At 40.2% G+C, this 12,057-nt stretch overlaps 1 protein-coding gene across 5 annotated transcripts in view; it reads left to right on the plus strand.

The window, feature by feature from the left end:
• The first annotated feature begins 819 nt into the window (after window positions 1-819).
• grk4 (G protein-coupled receptor kinase 4) overlaps window positions 820-12,057 on the plus strand; it is a 30,068-nt gene continuing 18,830 nt past the window's right edge. For all 5 annotated transcript variants that reach the window (XR_013300867.1, XR_013300868.1, XM_077604497.1 and 2 more), the window contains exons 1-2: window positions 820-1,242; window positions 9,586-9,681. Coding sequence is in view for 3 of the 5 variants with exons in the window: in XM_077604497.1 (XP_077460623.1) it covers window positions 1,191-1,242; window positions 9,586-9,681 (148 nt within the window). In the remaining 2 variants the exon portion in view is untranslated. The remainder of the gene's footprint in view (window positions 1,243-9,585; window positions 9,682-12,057) is intronic.

Raw genomic sequence — 12,057 nt, forward strand, 5'->3', positions numbered from 1 at the left:
TAAATATGAGCAAAAATCCTAATTGAAATATATTTGTATTTTTCCTTTGCAAAGGTGTAAATATTACAATTTCTGGTGCATATGGAATTGCACTTTATTTTTAAGTATTATTAGATGAATAAAGTGGAAGATTACAACAATATAATGCAAATATCCATCCATTGTCTAGACCAGCACTTTCGGCAAAGCTTAAATATACGAAGAGTCCACTTTCGGGGTGTCTATCCTATATTTTTGGCACTTGTGTAAGATTTTTAGAAAATATTTTATTATTATTATTATTTTTATGCTCAAATCTTTTTGGGGCCAGTGAGTGCTGGAAAACATTCCATCCAGACATCAGAACATTTGAGCATAGTCAATTTTTGTCACTTTGAAAGGCCTGTGGCTTAAATTCAGCACACAAAAAAAACGGCGTACCCGGAGAAAACCCACACAATCCCGGGGAGAACATGCAAACTCCACACAGGAAAGTCCAAACCTGGGATTGATCCCTTGAACTCAGAACTGCGAGGCCTAACCACAGTCGTAGTGACTACATTTGACTATTAAAAAAAATCCCTTGATAACATACATCTAGGAATATCAAACGATTGTGGCCTAATGATTCATGTGGCCAACAGATGAACACTCTGCTTTAAAGGTATGACACATTTATTAAAAAGTTATGACAGAAAAACACACGTATTTGGTGTCTTTGAAAAATACGACGGAAATGCTGCTTTCAACGGATGTACGCATGCGTGCGCATGCGCAATGGGCAATCGGTAGGACGTTTGGAGGGTGGGAAGAAAATGCAAAACACCGGCTCATTTGTGGACGGTGGGGAGGGGCGACGAGTGGAAGAGGGACAGGGAAAAGAGAGAGAGAGATCCGAAGCAGGAAGGTAGGCAAGCGCAGGGGGAGAAAAGGAAAGAGAGGCAGGCTGTGAATGCTAACAACCCCCGTGGTAATCGTCCACAGCTCCCCAAACTTGTGCTAATGGGGAGAAACGAAGAGTATTATTTTTAAGATAGCTACTATGCACGAGTGGCCCGGTCTCCTCTCCGTGCGCGTGCTGCCTGGCAGCAATTGGCACCTTTGATTATTTTTTAACGATTAAAACAGACGAAAAAAAATCCAGCGAGCAAACGTCTTTTACCCCCGCGGAGTGAAATGTATCGCGGCTGCTGTGGGACCACATTGTGACAATGGAGATTGAAAACATCGTGGCCAACACGGTTCTCCTCAAGGCGAGAGAAGGTAAGCGCGACAGCAGTGTTTTTTTTTCTTCCCCTTATGTCCAAGCCAGCTGAGCTTCGTAGTCGAGTACAAGCCCGGTCGGTCTCCTTCGCTTCTCCTTGTGGGCTTTATGTTTCGATCTCCGTACCATCTAGCTTGGTCAGATCCACGCAATTATGGCTTGAAATGAGCGAGCATCACCCAAAACAAGATCCATATGAAGGGGGGAATTTTAGGCCCTGTTGACTGGGGGTGAACAAGGCGGGGAGTGTTTGCAGCGTCGGTGCATTGCAGCGGCCCGAGCGCTGCATTTTTCCACACGAGCACCAGTGGCTTTTTACGTCTATTTACACTTAACGTTGCACACATTTAATGATATGTTACTTGAGTGGAGACAGAGTCATCGGTGGGCTCAAACCAAGCCCTCTGCATACCTTCTTGTGTGAGGCTTATTGGCTGGTTTGCTGTTTTTTTTTGACGCAGAGGTATGCTACGTAAATTGACAGCCTTAAGTGTTGATTTTCAGGATGTGATGGCTCAAAGATAGTCCGATTTTCCAAATCTGAAGGTTGCACGGTGATCTGTGAGCCGTTCATCCCTCTGCAAGGTCTCATCCGAAGGTGCTGGATCACAGGAGATGGTGCATTTGTTTCCAAGAGATGACAGAGAGTGAGAGAGAGGGCGATGAGTGGGTGTGCAAGCACCAGGGAGGATGAGAGGAGGGGGTATATTATTGTTGGGATAATATGCTTCCTATCCAATCAGGGTGTCCGTGAGGGTAATTGGACGGAGTTGATCACTTTTATTTGAGAGCAGGTGGCTCGTCTACATTGTGCATTGGCTATTACTTAGCCCCGTTAGAGTGTGTTCATTTCTAAAATGGTGCTCTGCGTGATGTTGCATACTACTCCTGTCAAATATTTTCATCTTCCCGAGACCTCAGATGGCCGCAAGTGGTGGAGGACGACGAGAGGGATGCCTCGTACGAGTATGATACGCTGTGCATTGCTAGCACAGCCCACAGCAGTGTTTTATTGAACCGAAAAATCAGACTCGAAAAAAAAAGCCTTAGTAACCGGGCAATTTTATGACCTTTTGGCTGGACGTGAACAAGGTAGGGAGTTCTTTCGCATTGAAAAACTGTCACGGAACAGCTCCAAAAAAAAAATACTGTACGTGCTGACCTCACAATGTTCTTGCAAGCAATTCACATGTTATATCACTTGGTCCTTAACTGTCTATGTTGTTTTTATATTTCCTGCATTGAAGGGTAACTGATCCAAAGTCATTATCGACGAAACAGGAAAAATATATAACAGACATTAAATAATATATACTAACATGCTTAATAAACACTTACAAAATCTGAGTTTATCTTTAAATAAATGTGTGATCATAAGACATCCTATAGATGCCACAAGTTATAATATTTTGCAGCAACTGGCTTGGATCGTTTCTCTATCATAGAACAGCAGGTGGTAGTGTAAAGTCTGGAATTTGTGTTTACCTTTTAGCTGTAATAAATGAAATACTCTTGTGCGCTCATTAAAGGAGTTGTCTGGCATGGTTGTATCATTTCAAATAAAATTTTGACATTACAGGTTTTTCATGTAAAGCGTTGTACGATAGATATACTGTATTGTAGGAGTTCTATACAATAGTTTAGTTTTTACCACTTCTGTGCTATTATTATTTTTGACCATGCACACTCACACCCATACTTAGGGGAAATTTAGAATATTAAATCAGACTATCATGCATGTTTATGGCATGTGGGAAGAAACTGGAGTACCCGGAGGAAACCCACGCAGGCCCGGGGAGCGCATGCAAACTCCACACAGGTGGACATGACCTGGATTTGAACCCAGGACCCCAGAGCTGTGAGGCAGACGTGCTAACCAATCGCTCCACCGGGACACCCTTGTTTAAAAAAAATCATGTAGAATCATATCAACATTACTGCTGTTTATTTGATTCTCAGCTGTGTAAAAATAGCAGGTGTTGAAACTATTAGTGATCTCATAGTGTGAATGTCCTGCTACGTGCATTTGGGCCTCCATTCATTATTTTTATGCACTGATTATCCTCACAAGAGTCTAATCTATTAAACAGAACAGAAAATGCTGTGTGTGTGTGCAATGGAGTCCTTTTGCTCACTGGCTGCCATTGACGGCAATAGAAGTCCAATTCATTTGGCCTACATGACTGAGCACTCACTTTCCTACTGTTGGTTGGATTGACATCTATTCCTCTGACTGACAGCAAATCCGTTTTCTAGGTTTGTCTTTTCAAAGAATCAAAGATCTATTCAGAATGTACTAAGCACAAATTGACTAACTGTCTTGGATTAAATCCATGGAAATCATTGTTTTATATCGTTAGAGAACCTAGATTTCTACATTATCCGCCTTAGAAAATTGAGATATACCTTTTGGATTTGGACAATTTCTCTTATGTGCTTATGTGACGAACATCTCTGTTCCCTACCACCAACCATTATGTTGGCCAGCCGACCTCCCCCTTCTTCTTGCCACTTGTTAAGGTTTTCCTGTGACGTTAGCCAGTGTAGCATTATTAGTTTTGTGGTCAAAGACAGAGTAACATTTATTGTAATCACTCTGGGATATTTCCTCCATGTGAGGTTTATAAATGCCTTTTGACTGTCCCTCCTCGTGGGACTCATTTTTATAGTCAGCCCCACAAATGGTCTATGTATAGAATTGAGTTTATTGCAGAGGCAATTCAAGAGAAATGGGATGACTGCTGAAATATGGAAACTTATCTCTTTTTTCCCCCCATATTGTCCGATACTAATCCTTTTTTAGGTTTTTTTTTTCTTCCTAAAACTTGTTTTTCCTCACTTTATATTAACTGGTAATTTTTAAGAATCTAATCTGTAAAGAATTAAGTACAATAAGCAGGACTAAATGGCCTGGGGCACTACACTTTTTTAAAATTTAAAAATTTAAACAATGACAAATGAAACTGCATTTTTTAGTGAGTGATCCACTTTGCTATGTCACTTCCCTTTCCTAGTTATGCGAATGACTTATTGAGTGAGCTTTTTCAGTTAGTCAGCGACACTTGTCTCATCCTACGAATATACACTTTGAACAGCATCCTTTTTTCCTAGCTAAAAAATAATAATAATAAATTGTAGCACACCAATGAAGGTTTAAAAAACTAAATGTAAATGAATAATACATTTATGTATTTTGTTTTATAAAAGAATGCTCCTCTAAAGCATACTTTTCTTCCCACGGATTGGTTTGGGGGCGGTGAGAGTGATTCTTGAAAATGTATCTTTTTACTGAACTGATTGTATCATCTCACTCAAACAAGCTATTGTGCTCATCACTACTGGGACTGACTGTTGAATAATCTGCCTTTTGCCAAAAATGATCTGGATTAGGTTCAAACTTCGAGCAACTATGAACAGAACAAGCAGTGTATACAGTTTAAAAAAATTCAACAACAAAAAAACAACGGTTTGCAGGTGTGTTTTATGTTTCCAGCCAAGTGTATTAATGTAATGTTTGTGCCGTATTTGTCTATATGAGAGGGGGGTCCTTTTTTACGCAAATGAGTGATTGCTTATTAATCTGCATCTCTTTCAATGTGTCCAGCCTGCTTTTTGATCCAGTTGCTTGCTATTGTCCACATGAATTTTACTGACCTACCATGTGTCCATAGTTGTTGCAGGCTGCAGCAATTGAATAAATTGTTACCATTTTCATAGAGTTCATTAACTATATTCAATTTTGATTTGTTTACATGTTATTCATCCAATGCTGGTAGTGGGTATTGTTAGACATCACACAGTGACAGAAGTGGTCTGACGTCACTGTTAAAAGGGTTTATTTTCAAAAGCCAGGGGTGGGCAAACGGGTCCTCAAGGGCCGCTGTGGGTGCAGGTTTTTGTTCCAACTGATCAAACACAGATAGTTTAACCAGCAAGGTTTCTGCTGAAACAAGAAGCACCTGACTGCAATCCACTGATTGCCCCTCCCACCAAATTTGTGGAAAGCTTTCCTCTTTAGAGGTTGGAATCGTGGCCTCTTGTGGAATAGTTTGCCCACCCCCGCTCTAAACACAGCTTTTGTGTGATACAATTACAATTAAAAAAATGAAAATTCAATAATGGGCCAAAACAGCAACGTATCTTTGTTTAATGCAAATAAGTATGTTCATATTTAATGTACATCCTGAATGGAATCAATTAATGTTGAAGATCATGAGCGTTACAAGCAACATCTTGTCATTTTGTGACAGCTGTTTTGCAAACTTGCAGGCCTGTGTGGGTTTTCTCTGGGTACTCTGCTTTCCTCCTACATTCCAAAAACATGCATGGCAGGCTGATTGGACACTCTAAATTGCCCCTAGGTATGAGTGTGAGAGTGAATGGTTGTCCGTCTGAAAGATTCAGGGTGGCCCGAAGTCAGCTGGGACCCCCGTGACCCTAATGAGGATAAATCGGTTCAGAAAATGTGAGTGAATGATTGTTTTCCACACTTCTGGTTGTTATTTTTTCAGTCTAGATTGCAATTGAGGGTCCCTCATATTTTTTCAAGGCCATTGTCCTCCTGAGCGGAGTAATATCGTTACTCATTCTCACCTGCAATGTTCCCCACATTTCTACACGCGGTGTACATCCTCAGTGAGGGTCATGAAGTTGACAAAAAGAACTGAGAGTGAAAAGGTGTTATGTGGGGGTGGGGAAGCTGAAAGGAGCCTAAAGGAAGGAAAATGTGAGAGAGGTAAAAAAAATTGAAAGGAGCGCTGCTGCCTGATACTCACACATTCGGTCTCCTCCCTCACTTGCTGTATTCCACTGTGAATATACAGACGGATTACTTAAGGCAAACACTGGGCCTTTACTTTCAATAGGAAACACAGATACTCACAGCTAATGTTTTCCTTATCTGAGGCGACGCCAGCCAATCACACGCTGCAAGTGAGAGCAACTGGAAAAGCAACAGACCATTCATTTATCACGGCCAGGCACCATTGTGCCTGCGTGCGTGAGCCTGCTCACATTACAATAGCCCTAAACTATGAGTGACCCTGTCTCATTTCCTACCATTTAAGCCATGTTTTTTGGGGAGCACTAAAGTCGTTGGCTTTGTGCTGCGGGAGGGGTGCCGGAGCGACAACTCTTTGGATGTCACCTAGTATTTAGTTAAGAATTCCTTATCACATTTTTCTCCTCCTGAGTCCCAGTCACTTGATAGGAACATCCGTGTGCGGTCGATTGGTCGCCGGTCTTTTGGTCGCGGTCTTTTGGTCGCCCGGACCGCGACAACGGGCGACCAAAAGACCGGTGACAAAACAAGGCAAAACAACACGGTCTACGCATCAATAAAAGCCAACAATGGCCATGAGCAGTTTCACTGAGCCGACGTGTGAGTGTATAAGAGTTTGTATGTACATGAGTTGTCCCCTTAGGAAGGTATGTCAGTCAGGGTCTTAACAAGTTCTCCAACAAAAAACAATAAAAGTCCGGGAAATTTGGAGCTTTTCTTTAGCCTAATAATTACTAGGGCATTAAGTATGACTAAACAGTAATTCGCATTATTCCCATCTTTAGGGAATTTGAGCAACGATTTAAATGGTAATTATCACTTACCTTCCGGGCGACCAAAAGACCGGCGACCAAAAGACCGGCAACCAATCGACCGTGTACCATAGATACACATTCAATCATTTTGAACTTTGAGTAGGTAGCAGATAGTGACAGCCACTCTCCATTCAAATGAATTGGACATCTCCTGCAGTCACTGGCAGCAAATGACTTGAGAGGCCAGGTGCAGTAACAGCACACATCATACAGTTCCATGGTGATTTTCTTCTCCTAATGTTGTCAAAGTAGGTGTCTTATCTGCTTGGGTTTACCTCCCCACTCTTGAGAGGCCTAGACAGTCACAGCAGGAATAACCCCAACACAAGAAACGTATAAAAATACAGAAAATGCAAAGAGAGCGAGAGAGATGTACAATATTTTTCTTTGTTTTTTGCAGCCCTACGATGAACTCTATCTTTTCCGTTCAGCTCTCATATCTAATTTCTTAAGAATTTTCAAGGCATCTCAAGTTGACTGAGTGTTCTGATCCCCACGTTTGAAGCGGGTTCAAATACTTTCTGCACAGTTTCCTGGTGAGATTTTCCAGGTTGCATTGGAACCCAGACATTTTGGAAAGACTTTATCTCAATGGGCTACTTTTTTTTCTCCCAGCGACCTTAGTCTGGATAAGTAGAATAAAATGGGTGGATTCTCGTTGAGACATTCCTTTGGACCATTATGCAATTTGTTAAGCAACATGATGCACTATTTGTATTGTAAAAGTGACAAGTGTGCAGCTCAATTGCACCCAAACATATTGTGTGAAGCTGTAAATACTGGCTGCATGCTGCCGTGCTCAGTCTGGATTCTCTGGACTTGTGTCTCAGCATCAACGTGTGACATGTGTTCATCAGATGGGTGAGTGGCTTCTACCACATGGCAGGGCAAAATAAAATCAAGCTGTGAAAAAAGTGGTGCTATATTATATTGTGACTTTGAGAACTTTGCCAGTCATGCTGCTCAAATGCTGTTGGAGCCAATTTGTTACTTTTCAATATAGTAATACCATGTCCACATTTCATTTATGTCTTTTTGTGGATGTATGGTTCCCATATGGCGAGGCTATATTTTGATTTACTATATTTGTCAATGATTTTAATAGGATTCATATTACTTTTGTGTTTCAGTGAGCAGTGTTTTTATTCAAATGTATTACTAATAATAGACTAAGGAAAAATCTGCTGTATATCTGATTTTTTTTGTTAAAAATGCTGACCAAGAAGTACTTCTATAAGGCTTTTTTGCCTATGTTATTTTATAACATTGTTAAATATTATGCCTTTATGCCTCCTTTGTATTACTGCAATTTAGTTGCTTCTTAAAATGCGTATATTTGGTCTGATATAAATAATAGGTGACCAACCCAATTGCATCTCTGTTAGGTTAGAAATATCTTCGAAATGTTGTGCAGTGGCAAATGAACGCATAAGTGTTTGAGACCAATTATATATTTTGCCCTTATGCAACTTGGTGTCTTGTCAACAAGAATCACGGCAACGTTTGTCAAGACAGAATAAAAGCATTGCAATTGATTTTAAAAAATACAATCAGTGCACAGTGCAGTCATCCATTTATTTGTCAGGTCATCTTCGTGGCTAATGCTTTTCTTGGAAAGCGGACAATAGCATGGAGCAGGAAATATGCCCAGCCCCCATATCTTTCCAGCTCCTAAATGAGGCAGTGGAGGGCTGTTGGAGCTAAGATTGGCCAACATTTTTTCTTATTCCTTTAAAGTATGAGCTGTTAAACTGCTCAAAGGCTTTTTAAACTTGAATTTTGTCACAAAATGCTCAGGCATGTCCTGAGATGCTATGTGATGATCTCACAGTTGTCGGATGCCAACTACCCTGATGTTGGTGTTTATGGAGCGCCCCCGTTCTGTCGGAAGGGAGAACCAAAGTTAAATAAATACTTGCTCCATCCGTTCTGCATTAGGGGTTGCACACATGGCTTTGACGTCAGAGTGACATTAAATAGGGTGGGGTTGCCCAATGAGCTCTGACAGGCACGCGCAACGCACACACATATACACACTTAATTACCCCATTCACTTTTTTTTCCTTAGTTGTTTTTCCACCTGACTTCAAAATTGGATAACTGCTTCTCATTTTTTATCATTGTAAAAACATAAGACTTCTCACACATCTGACATTAAGGAATTTACAGCCTGATTGCTTAATATGGCATTGTGTCACCAACCCGTTGTTAACGGGGATAGGCTTCAGCACCCTTGTGAGACTGTAGTAGTTTAGAAGATGAAAGAATGAATGGATCTAAAATAATTGTACTGTAAAATTAAAATCAAATTAAAAATGAATACATTTTTCATACAAATGCATTTAGCATGATTCCCCTGTCAACACAATACAACAATAACTTCGTTATTGAGAGATATGCATCCTTTTTTCATATTTATAATCCTGCATTTAAGGAGTTTTGGACTAAAACTGCTTTGCACTAAAGCAGGTCTGCACTAAAAACTGAGAAAATTATACAATGAAGGCCATATGTTGTTCAAACATAACATGTTTACTTAAGTGCTGAGATTTCAGAAATATATTTATATAAATGTATCGCAAGAATCGTCTTAAACTGTAGTATTGGGATTAATTGGGATAGAATTGAATAGTGATACAAATTGTATTGCCGGATGTGAAGCAAAAACACACCCCTAATATTTATGAACAGATTCATTTTCGTGGTGAAATTTGCAGTTTATTTGATTGTCTTTTTCTGATTCTTAGGTGGCGGAGGGAAAAGGAATGGTCGCAGTAAGAAATGGAAGGAGATGCTAAAACTACCACATATCAGCCAGTGTGAGGAGCTGCGTCGCATTATCGGTAAGAAATGGGGTGACACCCCATGCATGTATTTGTAAAACAGAATGAAAATGTGCCATTTTATGTCATGGGTTGGGTTGGATTGTGGGAGGAAGCTCAGATTGGACTTCCTTCCTCTTTGGCGTCACCACCCGCAGGCGTGGCACAGGAAACTATTTGTGTATGAGTGTGTTTGACTCAAGGAATTGGCTGCTCAGCCATTTCATCTTTTTTTTCTGTCTGTTCAGATGCCAAATTTAAACGCCTTTACTACAATTTACCTATTCTACTGAGGTTTAGCTTTAGAGTTTCTTGTAGACCTTAATGACCAGCAAATTTTGGAATGTTGTTCACACGGAAATGCATTTTAGTTAAACGTCAGTTTTTAAAAAAAATATAGGTTTTGTTCACATTTTGGGAACTCCAACGAAATTTCCTAGGAATTTGAAACTCTGCCCGTGCTCGTGAGTGTTCCAAGTTTTCCCATAATCATGCCCTAACATGAAATCACTGTCGATTTGTTTCTTGTGGGAACAGTAAACCTTGCTTCTGGACTGTCATTGTGTACAGTCTTCCCCTTGATGATTGCGAATTCACTTCTTCGTGATTTTTTTCTGCTAATATTTTTTTTTTTTTAAAGTTTACTTTTTTTGTGAGTTCTTAAAAATGTGAGAATCCACGCTGAACCTCGCAAGTGGAAGCCTCTCCCATCTTTTGCTTGCTACTGGGACTCAGCACTGAAGAATAGTTTTTTTCTTTTATAAAATTCATAAAAATGTGAAAATCCACGCTGAAACTTGTAAGTGGAAGCCACTCTTGCTAATAGGACCCTGAACTGAAGAAAAAAAAGCTATTTATAATAGGGGTGACCCTACTTTGGCTAAATGGCCACACAAATAACCATTGAGCAAAAATATCCACTTTGGCTGCTCATCTTGACCCTGTAATATCAAGGGAGCTATTGTCCAATTTTGTTTTTTTACCCGGGGCTGGCAAACGGAGGCTAACTTTTTCATTACCAATGAGTTACAGAAAGATATGTCCTCACAGCAGGTAATAAAGTTGACTAAATGCTCGGGAAACCACAAAATTGTGTGCATGTAAACACACTAAGTACATGACAGCTTTTTCTGCTGTTGCAGCTTGAAAGACACTCCCTTCCCCCACTTTCGCACTCTCACTGGTTTCTATCTGCCTTCTCCTTCCACAATCTAGGTTTCTCTACATCCTTCAGTTTTCTACTTCAGACCAACAGGAACATCCTGCATAGAAATTGGCAACTGAAAAAATAGCCTTTACATCAGAAAAGAAAACCACTCTAGCGCTCAGTACTGAAGAAAACAAATTCCAAAGAAAATCAGAGAAAAATGTAGATTGGGTCATGCCACATACTACCAGAGATAAAATATATTGATCTTGCGAGTTTATAAAATAAAACAAATATTAAAAAAGAGCACATACTTGACTATATATGCCTCTTCCAGTAGGAAGAAAAAATATGCTGTGTGTGTCAGCAGCTGTTAGAGGTTACATACGTCACTGTTACATAGACGCTATTGCATAATTTCCCTATCACACACAGCGTTGGATCAAAATAATCCCTTTTGCGTACTTAAACACACCAACTGTGTAGGGATACACACACATGCGCTCCCATCAGACACACACACAAATATGCACACAGACCGTTGCTCTTGTCGTCAGAGGGATGGAAACATACAGTATAGACACTGATAGCATTGTCTTTGTTGTGTCTTGATAATGTCAAGCATTTGGCCTTAGCCTTGACAAGTGGGTCACTTCTAAGAATCCTAGATTGCATTATATGGCGTTGTGTCACCTAGCCATTTGTGACCCGCTTGCGCCTTTTTATTTCTTCACCCTCAATGAAGTTATTTCAGGTCGCCAATTCAGATCACTCCAGAAGTTACATAGCACACTCTATTATGCTTTGGAGCAACCTGCACAATAGCAACTGGGTCGATCAACCTTGAATCGTTGATTATTAATCATCCATTAATGGTTCATTAAGGAATTATTAAATTGCCTCTGGCTAATTTTAGGTGCATTTCATAAAACCTATTCCTGGGGGGGAAAAGTAATTTGCATTTGTTCCCCTATTAAGAAATCTCAAAATACAGAAAGAAATCTCTTCTGTAGTAACTGTTATTTTGTAGGTAATATTTTAGTTAGTTATTAGTTTCAATTGAAATCTGGTTTATTCATTCATTTTTAACAATGCTCATCCCTCTCAGGGTTGTGGGGTGCTGGAGCCTATCCCAGCTGATTTAGGGTGAAAATTGGACTACACCTTAGATTGGTCGCCAGTCAATCGTAGAAAAAGACAACCATTCAAACTCACAATCGTACTGCCACTGAGTGGGTATCGACCCCACG

This window comes from Stigmatopora argus, chromosome 7, assembly GCF_051989625.1.
Source record: "Stigmatopora argus isolate UIUO_Sarg chromosome 7, RoL_Sarg_1.0, whole genome shotgun sequence".
In the NCBI taxonomy this organism is placed as follows: domain Eukaryota; kingdom Metazoa; phylum Chordata; class Actinopteri; order Syngnathiformes; family Syngnathidae; genus Stigmatopora; species Stigmatopora argus.